The following is a 22,065-nucleotide window of genomic DNA, read 5'->3' as shown; positions in this document are numbered from 1 at the left end:
GGGATTTTCCATTTTCTGTACATAGGAAAGGGGAAGTGTTCAGACAGAAATCTGAAAGGAGCTGTGGAATATGAGCACTGAGAATCCTGAATTGTACATTTCTCATTCTGCTGTTATATGAATCATGTCCTCAAGTGCTTTCAGTTTCTCCTCTCCCAAAGGACAGCACCAGCTGAAATTTTCGTAATTCTCTGCAGACGGGAACAATGCACTTTGTCTGCAAACAGGCAGCTTTCTCTAAGAGAACTTTGAATGCAGAGAACTTGAGATGGGCACTCTGTGTGCAGACAGGTAAAGACATGAGACATGGAAATGGCTTGTAAAATATCCAGGCAGCTGAGATATGATCAGAGAATGACAGGAAATAAGAGCCCCATAAACTTCTACTTATTAAGGTACGGTGAAGCTCATTAAAATAAACTCCCGTAATGGAGTTAAATGAACATTATCCATAGACATAGAAAAACTTCTGTATAGCAGTGGGAAGAGCGTTTGTGCAAATGGTCTTGACTCGTCATTATCTTCTGTACTCTGCACAGGACTCCATGCCCAGGAACTGCAGATGCCCAACAGCAGCTCCATCAGCGAGTTCCTCCTGCTGGCGTTGGCAGACACGCGGCAGCTGCAGCTCCTGCACTTCTGGCTCTTGCTGGGCATCTACCTGGCTGCCCTCCTGGGCAACGGCCTCATCAGCACAGCCGTAGCCTGCCACCACCGCCTGCACACCCCCATGTACTTCTTCCTCCTCAACCTCGCCCTCCTCGACCTGGGCTGCATCTCCACCACTCTCCCCAAAGCCATGGCCAATGCCCTCTGGGACACCAGGCACATCTCCTACTCAGGATGTGCTGCACAGGTCTTTTGCTTTTTGCTTTTGTTATCAGCAGAGTATTGCATTCTCACCATCATGTCCTATGACCGCTATGTTGCCATCTGCAAGCCCCTGCACTACGGGACCTTGATGGACAGCAGAGCTTGTGCCAGCATGGCAGCAGCTGCCTGGGGCACTGGGGTTCTCTATTCCCTGCTGCACACTGCCAATACATTTTCCCTGCCTCTCTGCCAAGGCAATGCCATCAATCAGTTCTTCTGTGAAGTCCCCCAGATCCTAAAGCTCTCCTGCTCACAGTCCTACCTCAGGGAAGTTGGACTTATTATGTGTAGTGTCCTCGTCTTATTTGGATGTTTTGTTTTCATTGTTGTGTCCTATGTGCAGATCTTCAGGGCCGTGCTGAGGATGCCCTCTGAGCAGGGACGGCACAAAGCCTTCTCCACGTGCCTCCCTCACCTGGCCGTTCTCTCCCTGTTTCTCAGCACTTCCACTTTTTCCCATCTGAGGCCCCCATCACTTTCCTCCCCATCCCTGGACCTGGTGGTGTCATTTCTGTACTCGGTGGTGCCTCCAATGCTGAACCCCCTCATCTACAGCATGAGGAACCAGGAGCTCAAGGCTGTCCTCAGGAAGTTATTTATATATATGTTTTTTCAGCATTGATTATATCTTCATCATCTTCACATAAGTACCACAAACTCAAAAGCCGGGAATGGCATCATGTAATATTTCCATTCTTTTTCCTTGATTATTTTTTAATTCTTATGATAGTTTTTACTTCACATAAATAATATTATTAACCTATATTTCCCATGTACTTTTTTTTTCCCTTACTTCTGAAATCTTTAATATTCTTCAAGCACTAGGCTGTTTGAGTAGATTTAAAAATAAATAAATAAATAAATAAATAAAAATTAGACTATCATCTGTATCTCAGAGAGCAGCCCTGCACACAGGAGAGCTGCAGGAACCAAGAGCCCAATGCCACACGTTGCAGCAGCCCTGGTGTCTGTGGGGCTGCCCCTCACCGCCCGCTGGGCGCTCCCTCTCTGCTGCCTTGGAGTTGTGCTGCTGCTTCCCTGGAGCCACGGCCATGGGCAGCAGCAGGACGTGCACTTTTCAGTACTGCTCTCTTTGCACCACCTTTGCACGCTGTTCTCCTTTCTCCTTGCACTTGTGTCAGCCCTCAGGTCCTGCATTACATAGCAGACCAACAAAAAAAGGATGCTTTGCCTGCGGTGTGCCTGGAGTTGTTTTAACAGCTTGGAAGAGCTTTGCCATGTCAACAGACTGAAGGCTGGACACTTGGGGAGGAGGGAATCCTGTGAAAAATGAGACAGCCTTGCTCTGCCCAAAATGTTCTCATCATGCTGTAGGAAGTTGTGACTGCAAACTTGTTTTTGATGGACTTGTTTATTGCCACCTCACTCAGAGCCCTGGATGGCACACCTGTAAACCTAGGAGCCACAGAAGGACGCCAGAGAGATCCTTGAGGTCCTGTTTGGAGACTTTCATGCTTCAAAACTATGAGACAAGCACGCTTACAAGTCAAGGACCCCCCACCTCTCTCTGCTGGATCAAAGCTGGGACCAGGACCAGTGATGTCTTTCTCTGTCCCTCTTTCCTCCCTACCCCCCTACTCTGTCTCTCTCTATTCTTTCTCTTCCTCTCATAGAATTGTTAAGTAACACAAGGCTTACTTTGATTTCTTATAACATCACAAAGTGTAGCTGCACATGGAAATAAGTGTAGAAGTGCCAGTACCTTACAGATAACTGTAGTGCACAGATTCACATTAAACTGATGCCTGTGTCTGGACACTGAGTGTCAGTTTCACTGTTATCCAACCAGGGGTTGCAAATCAGCTGAGGTTCCCCATCCGCGCTCGTTGTGTAATCAGTGCAACCCACTTACTCCAAGTGGCATCAGTTGCATGATGGGTGGAGGGAACCTTTCGTTTAAACATCCAGTTCAGCACTGGCAGTCGAGGTGCCAGAGGAGCTGTGTTTCAGTACCGACCACTTCAGAAGCAGCCCGAATCCCCTCATATGCAGCTAAGATCTCCTTCTCAGTTGCAGTGTAGCACTCTTTGGACCCTCTTTATACTCGCCTCCAAAATCCCAGGCAGCATCCTCGGGTCTCTCCTGAGGATCTTTCCCACAAACTCCAAGTGGGACCTTTCTCTCCAGCAGCAGTGTACAGGATGTTCTTTACATCCTGTCCCAGCCATACTGGCCCTAGGGCTATAGCACGGGCTATGTCCTCTTTAATCTGTTCAGAACCCTGCTGCTTCTGAAATGTGAAGTCATTTTTCATCCGCGTCACGTGATGAAGGAAGTGCACAATAAGGCTATAGTTTGGAACATGCAGTCTCCAAAAGCCCACTACACCCAGAAAAGACTGTGTCTCTCTCTTGCTAGTGGGTGGAGACATAGCAGTGATGTTGTTGGTCACATCTGCTGGAATGTGATGACGCCCATCTTGCCACTTTATACCTAGGAACTGAATCTCCTGGGCAGGTCCATTCACTTTGCCTCGCTTAATAGCAAAACCAGCTTGCAGAAGAAGTTGGATTATTTGCTCTCCTTTTGTGAAGATGACTTCTGCTGCACCTCCCCACACAACAGTATCACAAATGTAATGCAGGGATCCTTGAAATGCCCACCTCACTCTTTACTCCAAGTTCTCTCACAAATTACTCTGGGTTTATTCACATTTTGTGTGTGTGTGTGTTTTACTCACACTTTCCTCAGCGTTTACTGAAACATTTCTTCAAGTTTACTCACACTTCACTCTGGGTTTACTCAAACTTTTCTCCGATTTTTACTGACACCCTGCTCCGGGTGTACTCACGCTCTACTCCTGGTCTACCCACACTTTGCTCCTGGTCTTTCTCACACTTCAAGTTTATTCACACTTTAGTCCAGCTTTATTCACACTTCTCTACGTGCTTTACCCATACTTCACTCTGGTTTTTACACACACATTTCTTTAGATTTGCTCTCAATTCACATCCAGTTTTCTCTTCCGTCCTCCCCATGGGCAAAGAACCCAGAGTTCTGTGGTGGCACCAACCTTTCTGCCACTTATTCAAAGCCTGCCATTTCCTAGACTGCTCTGCATCCCTCACCACCCCAGAAGAAGGAGAGAGAAAAGTACCACTTGTGAAGCCACTCTCTCAGCCATTCGCCCTAACCCCTGAAATCCTTTTGCATAGGTCGCAGGCTTCCCTGAACAATTTCATCACTGCTTACCTGAACTATCAAGAATGGGTAGTAATCAGAGGAGCGAACCAGACCTGGGACTTTTCTGGTGATGCTGGTGGTGCAGGGAGGCCCCAGGGAGGCCACACACTCTGGGAGAGGTGGAAGGGCCAAGAGCTAGTAGATGGGTTTAACAAATGGATCACAACAGCAACGATCTGAGGAGGAATGGTAATTTACTAAATCCTACTGAACCAAAGTGTGCCCAAAGTGTGAGTCCCCACGATAGTACAAGGGAAGCACATGCCCTTCTCTGCTGCAAACTGAGTGGGGCCTGAGGGAGAGCCACTGTGGTGCAGTCTGGATCTCCACCTATCTTCCTCTTCACACCATGCGCTCCAGGGAATTCTGCCCCTCCCCTCCCATCAGAATGCTCAAAATGCCCATAAAAGGCAGCAAGTGGAACCAGAACGCTAACTCTTTAACTCCCACTGCTTCACATGATGTTTTGGTGTGGAATACTGACATTAAAAAAAATCACAACACCACAACAGCCAGGACCTCACCACCCTCTCTCTGAAAAGATCCTCCCAGTCTCTAATCTAAATCTCAACTCTTGTAATTTAAAACATTTGTACCTTGTGATATCTGCCCATGTTAAAAGTTGATTTCCATCTTGTTTCTGATCTCTCGGTGAGTACTGGAAGGCTGCAATGTGTTCTCCTCCAGGCTGTTTCTTCTCCCATCTCCCTCAGCCTGTCTTTCCAGGAGAGGTCCTCCAGCCCTCTGATCACCCTCGTGGCTTTCCTCTGGACCTTCTCTAAAAGCTTTACATCATGCTCCAGATGGGGCCTTCTGAGGGCTGAGTAGAGAAGGACAGTGCCCTTGTTGAACCTCATGCTGTTTCTTTGGGCCCACTTTTCAAGCCTGGCCAGGTCCCTCTGGATGGCACCCCTTCATTCTGTCATGCCAACTGCACCACACAGCTTGGTGACATCAGCACACTTGCTGAGGGTGCTCTCTGTCTCATCATCCATGCCTCTGATAGACGTTGAACAGCTCTGGTCCCAAGGCTGACCCCTGTGGACATAACTTGTGATCAGCCTCCACCTGGTGGAGCCGATTTCCCAGAGAGCCATTTACCACAGTCCTTTGGCTGCGGCCTTCCAACCAATTTCTTATCCAATGAACACTCTGCCCTTCAAATCCATCTCACACATCTCTCCACAGAGATAAGGAAGTGATGTGGGACCATGCCAAAGGACTTCCAAAAGTCCAGGGAGATTTCTGTACCACTCTGTGTAACTGATGTACTGACAAAGCATCCACATTATCATTCTGACCATAAAGAACCAGGACATGTATTGAACTGTGGGGAAAATACTGATTTCTCATTTAGATCCTTGTAATGTTGAGCTAAAGAAAGCATTGTAGATCCTAGGACTAAGGCTGTGTTATAGTAAAACACATCTTTTTACAGCACACACGAAGAAATTGTTTATTAGATTGATTCTTTGCTTACAAGTGGCACCTGGTAGATAAGTGTGTTTCTGTAACTTAGCAACCTTCCCTTCAGTACCCAGAGAGCTGTTATTGGAATGGTCTGGAGTTCAGCAAAGGAATCATTACCAGAGCTGCAGTGACACAATGACTGGGTCTGACAACAAGAACAGAAATAACAACTTGTACACAGGGGTAATTTGGGAAGTTATTATTAAATATTAGGGAAAAAAAGTCAGGACATGAGACAATAAAGATTAAATAGAAACATGGCATATCACTTGGATTAGAGTAAATAGGTAAGGAAGAAGAGGATGTGAAATCCTAACTAACAGTGAGCAGATGTATGTGTTGGAAATAATTTATATTATATAGCATAACAGAAACATGTGTTGTGGGTTAGGTGCAGTTTCAAACAATATATTAACGTGAAAGGGACGCAGAATTCAATAGCTGATCCCAAGTGTGCAGAAAAAAACAAACAAACAACAACAACAAAAAACCCTGCATTGATATGTAGCCATTGACACACACAGTTTGTTGTCTTTGGGTTTTAAGCAAAGAAAGAATAAAACGCTTTGTGCCTCAACCCAGGAATTGCTGAGATGTGTTCTCTCCCCTGTCCTGTAGAGGGGCAGTGACAGAGCAGCACAGGGGGCACCTGGGAGCCAGGCAAGGTGAGCACAGCGCAGCTGGGCGCTGAGTTCCAGGCTGATTTTGGGGTCCCAGCCCCGCAGCATGAGGCTCCGTGTGCCTTCCCCTCTGCAGGACAGCCCGGCCCCACCGCCCCACAGGCAGCCCCTGGCAGCTCAGTGCAGGCACTGTGTGGGGCAGCATGCGTGCAGTGGTACAGAGATGGGCCCCCAGCACAGCCCCTGACACCACATGTCCTCCTTCTCACAGCACCTACTTCCTCCCCTTTAGTTCATCTTCCTCTTCATCATGGTGCACCCTGGCTCATCTTTTAGCTCTTTCCCCCCAGTTTGGCAAACTTCCATTGCTTGTCTTGCCACAATCAACAACTTTCTATCTTGGTCTGGTGTAAGTGCAAACAGTTATATCAAACCCAAGAACAAGTCCTTGCACCTGGTGGAGGCAAAAAAGTGATTTCAGAGCTTCTGTGAAACAGGATCATTGATAAAAACAGGGCTGTTCACACACCAGTCAAAGCTAAACACAGAAGTTTTATGACGAGCAGACACTGATTCCTTCTGCTAAAGTAATATATTGTTCAACCGGCTAATACATTGATCCCATTTGCTAATCAAGCCTATATCAGCTCCACGGTGCCTGCTGGCATCTCATTTGCCTGCAGACACAGAGGTGCAACATGGAGGCTGTGAGAAAGTCAGCACTGAGCCAGAGTTCCTATGGGCTCCAGGAGAAAGAGAGCAGGGTGATGCCTCAGTACAAGTAGAAGGAAGCCAAACATATGTGTAGGACCGTGATAACCACTAATGATAATTACACACACACACATATATATGAACAGCAAAGAAAAATGAAGTGATAAACATAAATAAATATTATAATCAGTAAGGAACGTAAGTTTGTTATTGTACAGACTGAGTCACTTGTTGAGACATGTGAAGTTTATGCCTGCTGAAATGTGACCAGGGCATCATTTTCCTCACTGCATCCTTGAGCTCCTGGTTCCTCATGCTGTAAATGAGGGGGTTCACTGCTGGAGGCACCACCGAGTACAGAAATGACACCACCAGGTCCAGGGATGGGGAGGAGATGGAGGGGAGCTTCAGGTAGGCAACCATGCCTGTGCTGAGAAACAGGGAGACCACGGCCAGGTGAGGGAGGCACGTGGAGAAGGCTTTGTGCCGTCCCTGCTCAGAGGGCATCCTCAGCACGGCCCTGAAGATCTGCACATAGGAGAAAAGAATGAAAACAAAGCACCCAGATGCTAAAGAGGCACTGATCACAAGAATCCAAATCTCTTTGAAGTAGGAGTGTAAGCAGGAGAGCTTGAGTATCTGGGGGATTTCACAGAAGAACTGGTCCACTGCATTGCCTTGGCAGAGAGGCAGGGAAAACGTATTAGCAGTGTGCAGCAAAGCATTGAGAACCCCAGTGCCCCAGGCAGCTGCTGCCATGGTGGCACAAGCTCTGCTGTCCATCAAGGTCCCATAGTGCAGGGGCTTGCAGATGGCAACGTAGCGGTCATAGGACATGATGGTGAGAATGCAATACTCTGCGGAGAACAAAAACAACAAAAAAAAGACCTGTGCAGCACATCCAGCATAGGAGATGTGCCTGGTGTCCCAGAGGGCATTGGCCATGGCTTTGGGGAGAGTGGTGGAGATGCAGCCCAGGTCGAGGAGGGCGAGGTTGAGGAGGAAGAAGTACATGGGGGTGTGCAGGCGGTGGTGGCAGGCTACGGCTGTGCTGATGAGGCCGTTGCCCAGGAGGGCAGCCAGGTAGATGCCCAGCAAGAGCCAGAAGTGCAGGAGCTGCAGCTGCCGCGTGTCTGCCAACGCCAGCAGGAGGAACTCGCTGATGGAGCTGCTGTTGGGCATCTGCAGTTCCTGGGCATGGAGTCCTGTGCAGAGTGCAGAAGATAATGTCAAGATCATTCTCAGAGGCACTCCTTCTGCTATAATTTTTTTTTTTCTTTCTCTCTGCACAATGTTCATTTAACTCCATAACTTCAATTTAATTTCATGAAGTTTAGCATTCCATAAGCAGAAGACGAGTATGCAGCTTATATATTTTTCTCATTTTTTAATCTTATCCCATCTCCCTGGATATTTTCATCTCTTTCCCTGTCTTTAACCCAACTGCTTTTAAAGCACCCAGTCCCATCCTATGTGCCATTACATTTCTGTTAGAGAAAGCTGCCCGACTGCAGCTTAATTTCATTATTCATGTCTGGAGAATACGACAGTATTGTAATTTTGTTCTATCCTTCAAGAGAGGAGAGGCTGAATGCACATTGTGTGACTGTTCACAGAATGAGTGAGAATAGTGTGAATCAGGAGTCTCAGAGATGTGTTCTAAGTGAACAGCCCCATCTAGATTTCTGCCTCCAGTCCTTTCCCTTCCCCTGCCTTGTCTCTCCTCTTGCACAGCGTCCTTAGAAACATTCTGGCATGCAGTGAATCTGTGAGTCCCCTGCCCCAGGCAGAAGCTGTGGCAGCTGAAGGCCCCTGCCCTGAGGGGGGAAGCCCTCATATGGAACAAGTCATTTTCATAATAAAGAAACACAGACTCTCTGCATCCTGATCTGCATTGGGAAGTCCCTGATTTAGTGATCCCTCCAGTAAAAGCAGCAGCACTGCCTGCAGCCAGAGACTTACCGTGTCTATGGCTGTGAGCAGTGTTCCTTCCGTGAGCTCACAGCCTGCTCACACTCCACATAGACTGTAACTCTCCTTCCTCTCTCTTCTATCCTCATGTCACCTGCGGATCATGCCCCCAGCCCTGCTGTGCTGTGCAGAAGAGCTGCTCCTGGGCACAGCTGTCTCTCTGCAGCACTGCCCCCTTGTAGGAGCTTCCTGTGTCCCAGGAGCCTGGCCCAACTCAGCAACAGAGGATGTGATTTTTTTTTCCCCAGGTAATCTCCCTTGAGATGTCCCTGCATCTCCATGGCCAACAGCTCCTGAAAAACAACCGTGTCATGACTTTACTTTGAAATCTGCTTAGTTAACCACCAAACGTCCAGTGGACAGTGACTAATTCCAGACATGTGATTAGAGAGTGTTTGCTGAAACAAAACACTGACACACTGAGAAGGTCAGGAAGGGTGGACTTCCCCTGGGCAGGGCACTGATCCAGCTGAGGCAGTGCAGGCATTTCATCGCTAGTTGGAAACTCTGGGGCTGAAATCAGATTCTGCTCCCCACGGACCAACAGGAGTTTCAGGGATTCCTCTGGTTCAGTTCAGATGTGCACAAGGAGTTGCCTGCATGTGAGCTCCTGCTCCGAGTCCTTGGTCCTTCAGCGGGGAGTCAGTTGCCCACACACAGGCCCTGGGTGATGACCAAGGTGCCTGGGGTGCTCCTGGATGTGTGCTAGTGCTTGGGAAGTGCGTGGGAAATCCCTGACTTAGACACCTCCTTTCCTTCCTGAGCATCAGCTGAGGGCCAGAGAGGGGATGGAGATATTCTTGGCCATCCTAAATGATACCAGACCCTTGCATTGATGGCAATTTATGGCACTTGTGTGTCTTTTTTCACTTTTCTCCATGGAGCATGCAGAGGTGTGCAGCTGACTAAATGGATGAGCTCTCAAAAGAAGAGGCAGATCTTTCTCTGTTCTACATCTGCTGAATATTCTGGAGCTCAAGGCACGACAGAGCTAACACATCTGTATTGTTTAACAGAAAACACTTCAGTTTTCTATGGGCTCTCAAGCAAACGGTGTCAGAAGCAGCCACGTCATGTCATGTCATGCCAGTTCTCCAGGCTGTCCAGCACACTCACATGCAGCTGCAAATGCAGCACAGGGCCTTCAGGAAAGACAGATCCAGGAGTGTCTGTGCTGCTTAGTCAACTTGACGCCCCACAGTGGATCCAATGCCTTTGTGCCATCTTCATAAATACCATGGATGCACTGAATCCAATGACCCATCCTGAATAGGTTGTTTTCTTTTGTGCTTTTTTCACTAATGAGAACACCAGCACATGCTGGGCTAGAAAGCTTTGAAGAGTTGCAGACCTGAGGTCTTGTTTGGATCTCAGGGATGTGGTGAAATGGCTTCCAAAAGAGACAAGGAAGGGCAACTGCCCTTTCAGAGAGTGCACTGAGCTCATCTTGGGGGAGGCAGAGCAGCCAGGTGAGAGTGAATGGCAATGGCAATGGCAAACAGAGGAGACCAACGGTGTCTGTTCCTGGCTTCCTGATCAGGAAGAGCAAGTGGAAGGTGCCCTTTACATGCAGATGGGAGCCTCGTGTTGTCAGGCCCTTGTCCCATTTGGGGGCTTTTTCCACTGCAGTGTCTGCTGCAGGGACAGCAGAGCAGGGCATGCACCATCCAGAAGAACCCTGGAGAGCACAGCTGGCAGCTTCTTGACCAAGCCATAGAGGAACCAAAGAGCAGAGGTGCTCTGCTGCATCTCATACTGCCAAGGAAGGGTTGATGGGGAATGTGAATGTGAAAGAGAAGCTGGTCTGCAGTGGCCATGGGATGGTGGAGCTGAGGAATCTGAAGGGAGGGCAGATGAGAAGCTCACACCTTTGGGCTTCAGGAGAGCACACCTTGGCTTCTTCAAGTGTCTGTGGGGTTCAGAACAGCAGGGAAAGGCACTGAGGGAATAGGGTCAAAAAATGTGGCAACTATCTAAGCAACTTGGCTTCCAAGCAGAATATTTCCATTCCGAGGAAGAGGAAGGCAAGTTAAGATGTCAGAAATCCTGCATTATTGTGAATTGATTGTGTTGCTCTAACCCAAACACAGAAAGGAAGCGTACAGGAAATGGAAACAAGAAGTGGCAGCAATGCAGAGACTTTGTCCAGTGTTCCTGAGATGAGTATAGGAAAGTCAGAGTTCAACTGCAATTGAATGTGCCCAGGCATATCACAGACAAGAAGGGCTTGTAGAAATATGTAGTCTACAAAAGAAAGGCTAACGAGAATGTGGGCCCACAGTAGAATGGTGTAGGGAACATGGTGAGACAGGACATGGAAAAGTCTCTGATACTCATTTCCTTCCTGACCTCACGGTTTATTAGTTTGTCTGGTCTTCTTGGAATCCTAGGAGGCAGAGACAGGTGGGAATTGTTGGTGCATGGCAGATGTGTCCTTGGTGAAAAAAGAGGTGATCAGGGAATACCTAAGCAAACAGGATTCTGAGTTGGACGAGACTGACAGGAACCACAGAATCCTTGAATGGCTTGGATCGGAAGGACCTAAAAGACCATCCAGTTTCACCTCCCTTGCTGTGGGCAGCGCTGTCATCCAGTACATGAGGATGCTTGGGGCCCTTGACATCTTGAACTTTGCCAGGGATGGGGCATCCACCACTTCTCTGGGCTACCTGTTCCACAGCTGTTCCATGCCTCACAATCATGATCTTAGAAATGTTAAGAATTCCTTCCAAATGTTTAATGTTAGTATCTCCTGTAATCAATAACTATTCTTCCTTGTTTCAGAATTTGGAAATCTGGTAAGAAATCAAGTTTCCAGTTTTTTAATATGAAGAAGATAATGGGTGGAAGATGGAGGGAAGGCATTATCCAGAGCATTGCCTCTACAGTTCAGATCCCCAACACAAGGCTGATGAGAGCAAGACAAAGTGAGTTTGGGAAGGTTCACTCAAGGTGACTGGGGATGGAGCACTTCACATGTGAGGAGAGACTGATGGAGCTGGGCTTGTCCAGCAAGGAAAACGGAAGCCTGATGGGGATCTGTCCACACAGTGACAGAGCAGAGCTCATTAGGGGACATCCTGGGTCAATATCAGTTGCAAAGTGTTGCTTTAAATTCTTGTTTAAACTGAACAATAACTAACTAACTAAATAGACTTCATTAATGCCTGTAGTTCTCTTCCTCTTTTAGATGTCTCCAGATACCTGTCCAGTTTGCTGCACAAGTTCTGAACACCTGAAGAAGATGACAGGAAGGCACAAGGCACAGGAGGGCTCTTCAGGTTGTAATGGGCCCCAGGGGGCATTTGCTGCTGAGTCCATCAACCTCCAGTGCAGAAAGAAGATTGCACAAAGTGCTCAAGAAGACAAAGTCAGAAGGAACAGTGAAGATTCTTGGAGTAGTAATGGGCCCCACTGAGGGCCATTCACAAGCAAGCTTCCCCAGGGACTTGTTAGAGCAGATAATTGGAAGCCATGATTGCAGGCAGACCAAGGCACTGGGATGGTGGCTGTGATGCTGAGCAAAGCCTCCTTTGTCTTCTGAAGCAGAAAGGCCAAGGCCTGATCCCCAGAGCCTTGGCAGGGAGATCGTGTCCCTCCCTCCTGCTGGCTCAGGGCCCTTCCTGGGGCAGTGGGATGGAGGTTTGTCTGATGTCAAATGAAAGACCAGGGCACAGCAGCTGCCAGACTCGCATGGGGTGCAAGGATGCCGTGAGGCCCAAGTCCCATGTGGGCAGTGTGTCTCATGCCAGGATGTGGGATGTGAGAGGGGCTCAGTCTGAACAAGCAGTCAATCACAACAGAACTTTGAACTCCCAGGCCCAAGGTGGAGGCACCATTTCCTCACTGGTAGCATTTGGTTCTGGGGATGCCGTGTTTGATGCTCACCCACATGCAGAGCTCCTGTCTGACTGCAACACCACTGTGCTCATATCAGCTGTGACGACACAGTGGAGCTGAAATCACTGAGCTTGTCTCCCCTTTACAGCACAGTGACTCTGACATCACTGTAATAATGATCACTGCCATAACTCAGTAATTCTGACAGCACTGCTCTCCACACTTTTGAGAGAACATCGTGACTGTGTTACTGAACTCCTACCCACAGTGACACCACAGTCATTCCAACCCACCGTGCTTGTATCCAGCTTGTCATGGAATCCTAGGACAACCCACAATGGGAAGGACCCATAGTGATCATCAGGTCCAACGTTTGGCTCCACACACCCGTCCTAAAAGCAGAGCATATGACTGAGTGTGTTGTCTTGTTACGGAGTTATCTGGATCAATGTGTGTCCATGACAGAGGGCTGAAGGCTTGGCAGTCCCACTGGCCAAAAAATAAAAATAAAATAAAATAAAATAAAATATATAAAAATTATAATAATAAATAAAGAAATCAAATAATAATAAAAATAATAAAAAACAGCATCAATGATTGAAGAAGGAAACTTATTTTTTCTAAACATGATAGTGGAATGTAAGATAACACAATGTTATAAAATAAAATTGGAATTTAGGGTAATAACTGAAATATAATGAGAGAGCAAGTGTCTGAAACCAAAAGCCTTACTTTGAACTGAAGGCGCACGGCTGGGGCGCGCAGCCACACACTGCCAGGCAGCGAGCAAGTGAGAGATCCCAGGTCTTCCTCCCACGGCTTATCTTCCCCTCTGAACTCAGAGTCCCCTGGGATATGCGGTTCTTCTTCTCTTCTGAGAACCAGGTATCCAGAAAGTTGTCCGTCCACAGAACTGGAGTATTAACTCTTTCATTCCCGGTGCTTTACATGATGTTATGATGTGGAATACTGATAACAAGAGTCTTAAAACCATGACACCAGATGGGGCATTGGCAGCTTTGCTCGGCACACACAATCTGTTAGGACAAACAATGCTTCCGAAATCAGCTTGGCTACTGGTGATTAATTCATCTGACTTCAAAGTACGTTTTGCAGAGATGACCCTGTTGTCTATCAGGAGCTGCCAGCCCTGCAGCCCCCAAGTCATCTCCAGGGAGAGCAGTGAGGAAGAGAAAATGACATCCTCTGCTGGGCTGGGCTGGGCTCCTGGGACTCAGGGAGCTCCTACAAGTGGGCAGCGCTGCAGAGAGACAGCTGTGCCCAGGAGCAGCTCTTCTGCACAGCACAGCCTGCAGGTGACAGGAGGAGAGGAGAGAAAGGGCAGAGAGCTTATAGGATGTGTATGGTTTGAGCAGGTGTTGAGTTCACTGCAGGAGCACTGCTCACAGCCTTTGACAAGGTAAGTCTCACTGCAGGCTTTGACTCTGCCGCCTGCCAGGCTCAGCACTCAGCACTCAGCACTCAGCACTCAGCACTCAGCCTGCCCGGGGAGCTGCCCAGGGCGCTGCGGGGAGACGTGTGGGGGGAAGGAGTCCCACGGCAGGGCAGGGCAGAGGTCTTCTGCTGCTACAGCTGCTGCCTGGGGCAGGGGGATAACAGCTACACTCACCACTGGGTGTTTTTTTTTCCAAGGGTGCTTTGCAGGAGGAGAGACAAGGCAGGGATTTTCCAACACCTGTTCTTAGGGAAGGAGAATGAGTTGGAGGCAGAATTCTGAAAGGAGATGTGAAATATGAACACATCTCTGAGAATCCTGAATTGTACCATTCACAATTTGCCCTTATATGAACATTCTCCTAAAGTGCTTTCAGCTGAAATTGCTATCGTTTTCTGCTGACATGAATAATGCTCTTATCCTGAAAACAGACAGCTTTCTCTAACAGAAATTTAAGGGCAGAAAAGAGGTAGGGATGGGCACTGTGAGTGCAGACAGCATAAAGATATGAGGGATGGAAATTGATTGTAAGAGAAAATTATCTAGGAAGCTGAGATATGATTAGGAAATGAGAGGAAAGTAAGAGCTCTTTCAGCTTCTACTTCTTAAGGTACACTAAAGCTCATGCAAGGAAATTGAAGTTATGGAGTTAAATGAACATTTTTCAAAGAGAAAGAAACATTTCTATAGTATAGCAGGAGGAGAGTGTCTGCAAGTTATCTTGACTTCTGTCATTATTTTCTGCACTCTGCACAGGACTCCATGCCCAGGAACTGCAGATGCCCAACAGCAGCTCCATCAGCGAGTTCCTCCTGCTGGCGTTGGCAGACACGCGGCAGCTGCAGCTCCTGCACTTCTGGCTCTTGCTGGGCATCTACCTGGCTGCCCTCCTGGGCAACGGCCTCATCAGCACAGCCGTAGCCTGCCACCACCGCCTGCACACCCCCATGTACTTCTTCCTCCTCAACCTCGCCCTCCTCGACCTGGGCTGCATCTCCACCACTCTGCCCAAAGCCATGGCCAATGCCCTCTGGGACACCAGGCACATCTCCTATGCTGGATGTGCTGCACAGGTCTTTTTTTTGTTGTTTTTGTTTTCTGCAGAGTATTTCATTCTCACCATCATGTCCTATGACCGCTACGTTGCCATCTGCAAGCCCCTGCACTACGGAACCTTGATGGACAGCAGAGCTTGTGCCAGCATGGCAGCAGCTGCCTGGGGCGCTGGGGCTCTCCATGCTCTGCTGCACACTGCCAGTACATTTTCAATACCACTTTGCCAAAACAATACCGTGGACCAGTTCTTCTGTGAAGTCGCCCAGATCCTCAAGCTCTCTTGCTCAGAATCAGACTACCTCAGGGAAATTGTGAATATCTATTTTAGTCTTTGTTTAATCTTCAGTTGTTTTTTATTCATTGTTCTGTCTTATGTGCTGATCTTCAGGGCTGTGCTGAGGATGGCCTCTCAGCAGGGCCGGCAAAAAGCCTTCTCCACGTGCCTCCCTCATCTGGCCGTGGTCTCCCTGTTTGTCAGCCCTCTCTTGTTTGCCTACCTGAAGCCACACTCCCTTTCTTCCCCATCCCTGGTCCTGGTGGTGTCATTTCTGTACTCGGTGATACCTCCCACTGTGAATCCTTTCATCTATGGTGTGAGGAACCAGGAGCTCAGGGATGCCCTGAGGGAACTTTGGGAAATCTCCAGCTATTTCAGAAAATATTAGAACAATATTTTGTTACATGTTGTGTTATTTCCTAAATCTTGCATTACCTTTTAAATAGAGTTACTCTAGTTATGCTACTATATTAAAGTATTTTTTTGACCCAGTCATCTCACGTACCTTCAGAAGTATGTAGGTACATATGCATAAACACAATGAAGAGGACAGCAGAAATTTATTTCGCTCAGCTCACTTTTCTTCCCATCTGCTCTAGAGCTTGAAGAGAAACCCCCTACACAGGTGGGATTCAGGGTCCAAGGGCCCAGTGCCAAATGGAGCAGCAGCCCAAATTTCCTTGGCAGCTGCTCCTCACTACTCAGTGGACTTCTGGTCCTCATTGCCTTCAAGTCAGGGCTGCTGCTTTCCTGGGGCCATGACGATGGGCAAGGACAAGATGTGGTCATTTGAGTGCTGCTCTCTTTCCATTTCCATGCTTTCCTATTGTACCTCTACACTCCTGGTAACCCTCGGGTCTCACATGAATTGACAGCAGTCCTGTTGTCTCCGCAGTGGCATCCAGTGGCACCCAGTGGCAGTGAGGTAGCAGGCAGGAACAGGCAATATGTACCAATGTGTCAGAGTTTGTCTCACTCTTGCCACAACCATAAGACAAGGGGCTGCTTGTCTCAGGATAGCAACACGACACAGGGTTCTTGTGCAAAAATTCCCCTTTATTTTCCCATGCAAGGCTTTTATAGTCTAACACGTGTATTCAGGACATTTCCACTAACAATCCATTGGCTAGAAAGCAAGCAAGTTTCAAAACAGATCTTCATAACAGCAGCAAGCTTATCTTATGCTTAGATACTGTGAGAAACACACTCAAGATCAACAATTTCTAATCGGGCAAAGATCTCTGTGAAGAGCAGTTTGTTCATTACTGCAATAATGGGCGCACACCCCCTACTGACCAGGGAGAAGTTGCACAACTAGTCAGCAAAATCCATCCCGTTATGTACCCTGGGTCTGACGCAGGTAAAGCCTCTCCTGGCACTCACTGGTTGAACATCTCAGGCTCACAATCTTCTAACACTATGGCTACATTACACTTCCATAGCTACGTTACACTTCCATAGCTATGTTACACTTCCATAGCTATGTTACACTTCCATAGCTATGTTTACACTTCCACACAATGTCTGCTACCAATCCATTGTCTTTGGGTATGTTCTGGACTTTTTATTGTGATAGGAGGACAATATTTTCACTTGTTCTGTCTCTTCTTTACCTTAGTGTGTGTACCAATTCTTCCTAGGTCGAAATGCCCCAGTCTCAACTTGACTTGGTTCAGGAGTTTTCTTTGTAAAAGGTTTCTTATCCTATGCTATATACAGAAAATACTGAAACTTCCACTGCAAAAAAAACCAATCTGCCTCTCACAGGCCCATGGCCATTCTGGGCCCTTCTGGACACAAATGAAAGGGGATTGTATTTGCACCATGGTAAAACATAGTATCATTATTATGATTATTAATATCATTATTCAACCTGCTGGGTCATCCTGAAATCAAGGTCCGTCTGTCCACGTGTGGGTCATTCAAGACTCCTGTAGACACAAAAGGAAGCAAAATGCACTCAGTCACATTTGATTGCAAGCATTAAAAATTGACATCTATCAGGTGCTTATTCAGGATACCTTTACCAAACAATTTCTTGCTTCTCACACTTAGCGATTTTTGGGAATAGATAGTACCATCGATATTGCTCCAATCTGAGGCATTTTCAGCAGTACAGGTTGTTGCAGAATCCCATAGGATCTTTTCCTGGTTTGGTATGAACTTCTAGGATGGTCGTATTCACAGATAGACAAATGGCTTTCATGTTGAGGCAGCCATCCCTACTTCATCTATTAGTTAATTGGTAGGCAGCATTATACAACTGCAAACACCACCCAGATTCAAGTATTTCTGAAAGAAACTTAACCAACCAGTTGGTGAGTTCAGAGATGCCCTTAGACTGAGAATAGGAGGGAATGTGGCATACCCAACAAACCCCTTCCTACTTGGCCCAGTCTTAGAATCGTAGAATCATAGAATCCTTAGAGTTGGAAGGGACCTCTGAAGGTCATCCAGCCCAACTCCCCTGCAGTGCACAAGGTCACCATAACTCCATCAGGCTGCCCAGGGCCTGTGCAGCCTCACTTGGAAAATCTCCAGGGACAGGGCATTAACCACATCAGTGGCCCATCTGTGCCTGTGCCTTGCCACCCTCACTGTAAAATACTTCTTCATTATATCTAACTTAAATCTACCCTCTTTGAGCTTGAAGCCATTTCCCTTTGTCCTTGCCACAGACTTTGCTAAAGATTCTGTCCCCTTCTTTCCTGTAGCTCCCCTTTAGATACTGACAGGCTGCTCTCAGGTTGCCTTGCAGCCTTCTCTTCTCCAGGCTGCACAGCCCCACCTCTCTGCCTGTCCTCGTAAGAGAGGTGTTCCGTTTTGTGGTTCAGTTTTGTGGCCCTTCTTTATCCGTGCTCCAACAGCTCCATGTCTCCCCTGTACTGAGGACTCCACATCTGGACGCAGTACTCCAGGTGAATTCTCACCAGCGCGCAGTAGAGGAGCAGGATCACCTCTCTTACCCTGCTGGCCACGCTTCTTCTGAAGCAACCCAGAGTACGGCTGGCTTTCTGGGCTATGAGGGCACACTGCTGGCTCACATCCAGCTTCCCATCCATGGTCGTGTCAACCACACCTCACAGCTTGGGATTTCATGACTGGCAAAAAAAGAAAAAAAAAAAAAAAAAGAAGAAGGAAAGGAAAGGAAAGGAAAGGAAAGGAAAGGAAAGGAAAGGAAAGGAAAGGAAAGGAAAGGAAAGGAAAGGAAAGGAAAGGAAAGGAAAGGAAAGGAAAGGAAAGGAAAGGAAAGGAAAGGAAAGGAAAGGAAAGGAAAGGAAAGGAAAGGAAAGGAAAGGAAAGGAAAGGAAAGGAAAGGAAAGGAAAGGAAAGGAAAGGGAAGGGAAGGGAAGGGGAAGGGGAAGGGGAAGGGGAAGGGGAAGGGGAAGGGGAAGGGGAAGGGGAAGGGGAAGGGGAAGGGGAAGGGGAAGGGGAAGGGGAAGGGGAAGGGGAAGGGGAAGGGGAAGGGGAAGGGGAAGGGGAAGGGGAAGGGGAAGGGGAAGGGGAAGGGGAAGGGAAGATTTTATTGGAACTGTGCAGAGTGTCACTAGTGCCATGCTTCAAGGTAACAGCCATGTACCATCCTGTGGTTTTTCCTGCGTGACCATGGAGAGGGTATGAGGATGTGGGATAGCAAAACTCACCTCAGCCCTACAGGCATGGGTACGTGAGGTGCAAGGGAAAATAATCACAAGAAAGGGTCCTTCCAGGAAAATAGTGGCTCCACTTTCCAGTGAGCCTGATGGTCTGATCTTGTCTCTGTGGTTGTCAGTGAGCCTTCTGTATTTTACACACAAAAGATGAGTTATGAATACACAAATCAGAACTCGAGGGGCCCTGCCTGCAGCTAGGTAGAGGAAAGGGGCAATTGGGTTTATTGGACTGCATGGATTCAATGGCCTGGCACATCAGGGCCACAGAAATAGGAGGCTCCAGCTGACACTGGTGCACAATGTACTCTAATGCCATCAAGTTATAAAGGAACAAAACCGATTTGTATTTCAGGAGTGACAGGGGAATCCAAGAGTTAACTCTGCTAGAGGCCAAAGTGAGCCTAACCAAATGAGTGGCAAAAGAATGTTTGTGATTACCATTGTGACTGGCCCAGAGGCTCTGTGCATCCCTGCTACAGGTTGCCTTGGGAAAGAGCACTTCAAGGAGCCAAAAAGGGTACTGGTGGGCTTTCAGTACAGCTGCCTTGGAGATGGAGGACATTAAACAGCTGTATAGCTTGTCTGGTCTCTCAGAGGACGCTTCTGTTGCAGGATTGCTAAGAGCAGAACGGCAGCAGGTGCCGATCGCTACTGAAATGGCATGTTGACGTCAATATTGCATCAACAGGGACTCCCTGTTTCTCATTCATCATCTGATTCACCACCTGCAGAATCAAGGAGTAATCAGCAAGATTCACTCACCCATTTGGTCCTCTAGACTCACTAATGTGCTATTTGGCCCAAAAGTCTAATGGGGAGTAGAGGCTGAGAGGACTGTCATGGCCAGAATGAAGTCACACCACTGCTAAGCACTGCTGCGCCAGGCATGCTAGAACTTCAGTATGAACTGGAGTCAAAGGTAACCAAGTGATATGTCACAACTGACAATGGCAGTGCATTTTTCTCCACCCGTCTGTCAGCAGAGTGCAGGCCATATTTGGCTTTTACTTGGAGGGGCAATATGGGACAGTATTTGGGCATGTGTGTTATACTCAGCCACCCTGAACATGGCTAGGCAATGAAGGGTGTACATGAGACAGAGACCATTTTACCCCCCGGGGAGCTGGGAAGTACAGCTTGGGCTGAAGAGAGAGAGAGACTTAATTCTCCCTATGGCACATGAATCCATTTTCTCAGCTCAGTATTTCTGGATGATGTTTTGCACAAAAATGAGTAGAGAAGAGGTTCAATTGACTCCACATAGGTATCTTTCACTTCACTTAGAGAGATTTCCCACCAGAAGAACATCTCCAGATCCAGAATGAGGTACCTCAATCAACTCATCAGAGTAATTTTCTTCTGCTTGGGCACCTGTGATCCCTGCCTGTCACTGCCCAGGTGTCCTGTCTGTGTTGGGACGAGGGAGGGTGCCTTTTCTACTTCAGTTTGTCTCTGACAGGAGCAATGACACTGCTGGGAAGGAAGGTGTTCTCCCACTCAGAGGAAAGGAACATCAAGGACTCCTTCAGTATTTTTCCACGTATCATCCTGTGGAGCCCTAGGGACATCTGCAGGGAGCCCACAGGGATGGAGAAAGGGATCCCTTGTGCCTCTGCTGCTGAGCTGGGCTGGGCTTCTGGGACACAGGGAGCTCATACAGCTGCTGGTACAGGAGCAGCTTCTCTGCACAGTGCAGGACTCCAAAGACATGGCCTGTAGGTGACAATTAGGAGAGAAGGGAGAGAAATGCAACACACTGTGTAGAAGGGAGAAGGCTGAGTTCATGGAAGGATCAACGCTTGCAGACCTTAACACAGTAAGTCTACATTGGCAGGGCAAAGTACACAAGACCATCCAATCGCTCTTGGTCTTGTTAGACAAATGTATTAGTCAGGAGGCACTCCATGCTTCTTTATTGCAGAGCAGGACCTGCTCCAGCTGAGGGCTTCCGTGCTGCAGCATCAGAGCACAGCCCTGAGGGCTGCGTGTCCCAGGACGGCTGCAGGCTGTGCAGCCGGGGCTGCAGCCGGGTGCCCAGGGCTGTCCTGCAGAGCAGGTCCCTGCTGTGCCCCAGGGGCTGCGTGCAGGCTCAGCACTCAGCACTCAGCACTCAGCACTCAGCACTCAGCACTCAGCACTCAGCACTCAGCACTCAGCACTCAGCACTCAGCACTCAGCACTCAGCCTGCCCGGGGAGCTGCCCAGGGCGCTGCGGGGAGACGTGTGGGTGGAAGGAGCCCCCCAGCAGGGCAAGGCAGGGGCCTTCTGCTGCCACAGCTGTTGCCTAGGATGGGGCATCACTGTTCCATAGCACCCCAGAGTAGTAAAGAGGGTATTTTGCAAGAGGGGAGACAAAGCAGGGATTTTCCTTTTATATTATAGTGCTTTTATATTACTTTTAGATTCATTTTATACAAAAAGGATTGGAGGCTGAAATCTAAAAGGGGTTTTCTACTTTGAACGCAGCTCTGAGACTCCCGAATTCTTATCAATCATTTGTTTTGTGTACAGTCACACTGAATGCCCTTTCAGTCTGTCCTTCTCCAGAGGATGGAACCAGCTGAAATAAATGTCTTTTTCTGCAGACTTGAATAATGCTCTTATCCTGCAAACAGGCAGCTTTCTCAAACAATAATTTTATAATAACAGCACAGAGGCTGGGGTTGGGGGCTCTAAGAGCAGTTGGAGTAAAGATATGAGGCATAGAAAGAGCTCCTACGATGATAATATTCAGGGAATGGGATATGAATAGAAAATGAAAGAAGTAAGAGCTCCTTAAGCCTCTGCTTCTTACAGGATGCGGAAGATCATGAAGTTAAGCTCAAGTTATGGATTTAAATGAGCACTTTCTGCAGGAGAAAGAATAAGCATGGTCTTGACTCGTCATTATCTTCTGTACTCTGCACAGGACTCCATGCCCAGGAACTGCAG

The 22,065-nt window shown here is 47.9% G+C and overlaps 2 protein-coding genes across 2 annotated transcripts; one reads left to right on the top strand and one right to left on the bottom strand.

The window, feature by feature from the left end:
• Nucleotides 1-907: 907 nt before the first annotated feature.
• Nucleotides 908-1,495, top strand: LOC149914460 (olfactory receptor 14J1-like). The gene has a single exon (XM_090126357.1). The coding sequence runs from the start codon at nt 908-910 to the stop codon at nt 1,493-1,495; it is 588 nt and encodes a 195-aa protein (XP_089982483.1).
• Nucleotides 1,496-7,088: 5,593 nt separating this feature from the next.
• On the bottom strand, nt 7,089-8,063 carry LOC149914459 (olfactory receptor 14J1-like). Its single transcript, XM_090126355.1, has one exon. The coding sequence runs from the start codon at nt 8,061-8,063 to the stop codon at nt 7,089-7,091; it is 975 nt and encodes a 324-aa protein (XP_089982481.1).
• Nucleotides 8,064-22,065: the final 14,002 nt, after the last annotated feature.

The sequence above is a fragment of the Phasianus colchicus genome, chromosome 29 (assembly GCF_987193195.1).
Source record: "Phasianus colchicus chromosome 29, bPhaCol1.hap1.1, whole genome shotgun sequence".
In the NCBI taxonomy this organism is placed as follows: domain Eukaryota; kingdom Metazoa; phylum Chordata; class Aves; order Galliformes; family Phasianidae; genus Phasianus; species Phasianus colchicus.
Note: the sequence above shows the minus strand (reverse complement) of the source record. Positions and strands in the feature narration are given on the sequence as shown.

What these genes read in the sequence shown, in the direction of transcription:
- LOC149914460 (XM_090126357.1), top strand. Translation starts at nt 908, where the DNA reads ATGTCCTATGACCGCTATGTTGCCATCTGCAAGCCCCTGCACTACGGG.
- LOC149914459 (XM_090126355.1), bottom strand. Translation starts at nt 8,063, where the DNA reads ATGCCCAACAGCAGCTCCATCAGCGAGTTCCTCCTGCTGGCGTTGGCA.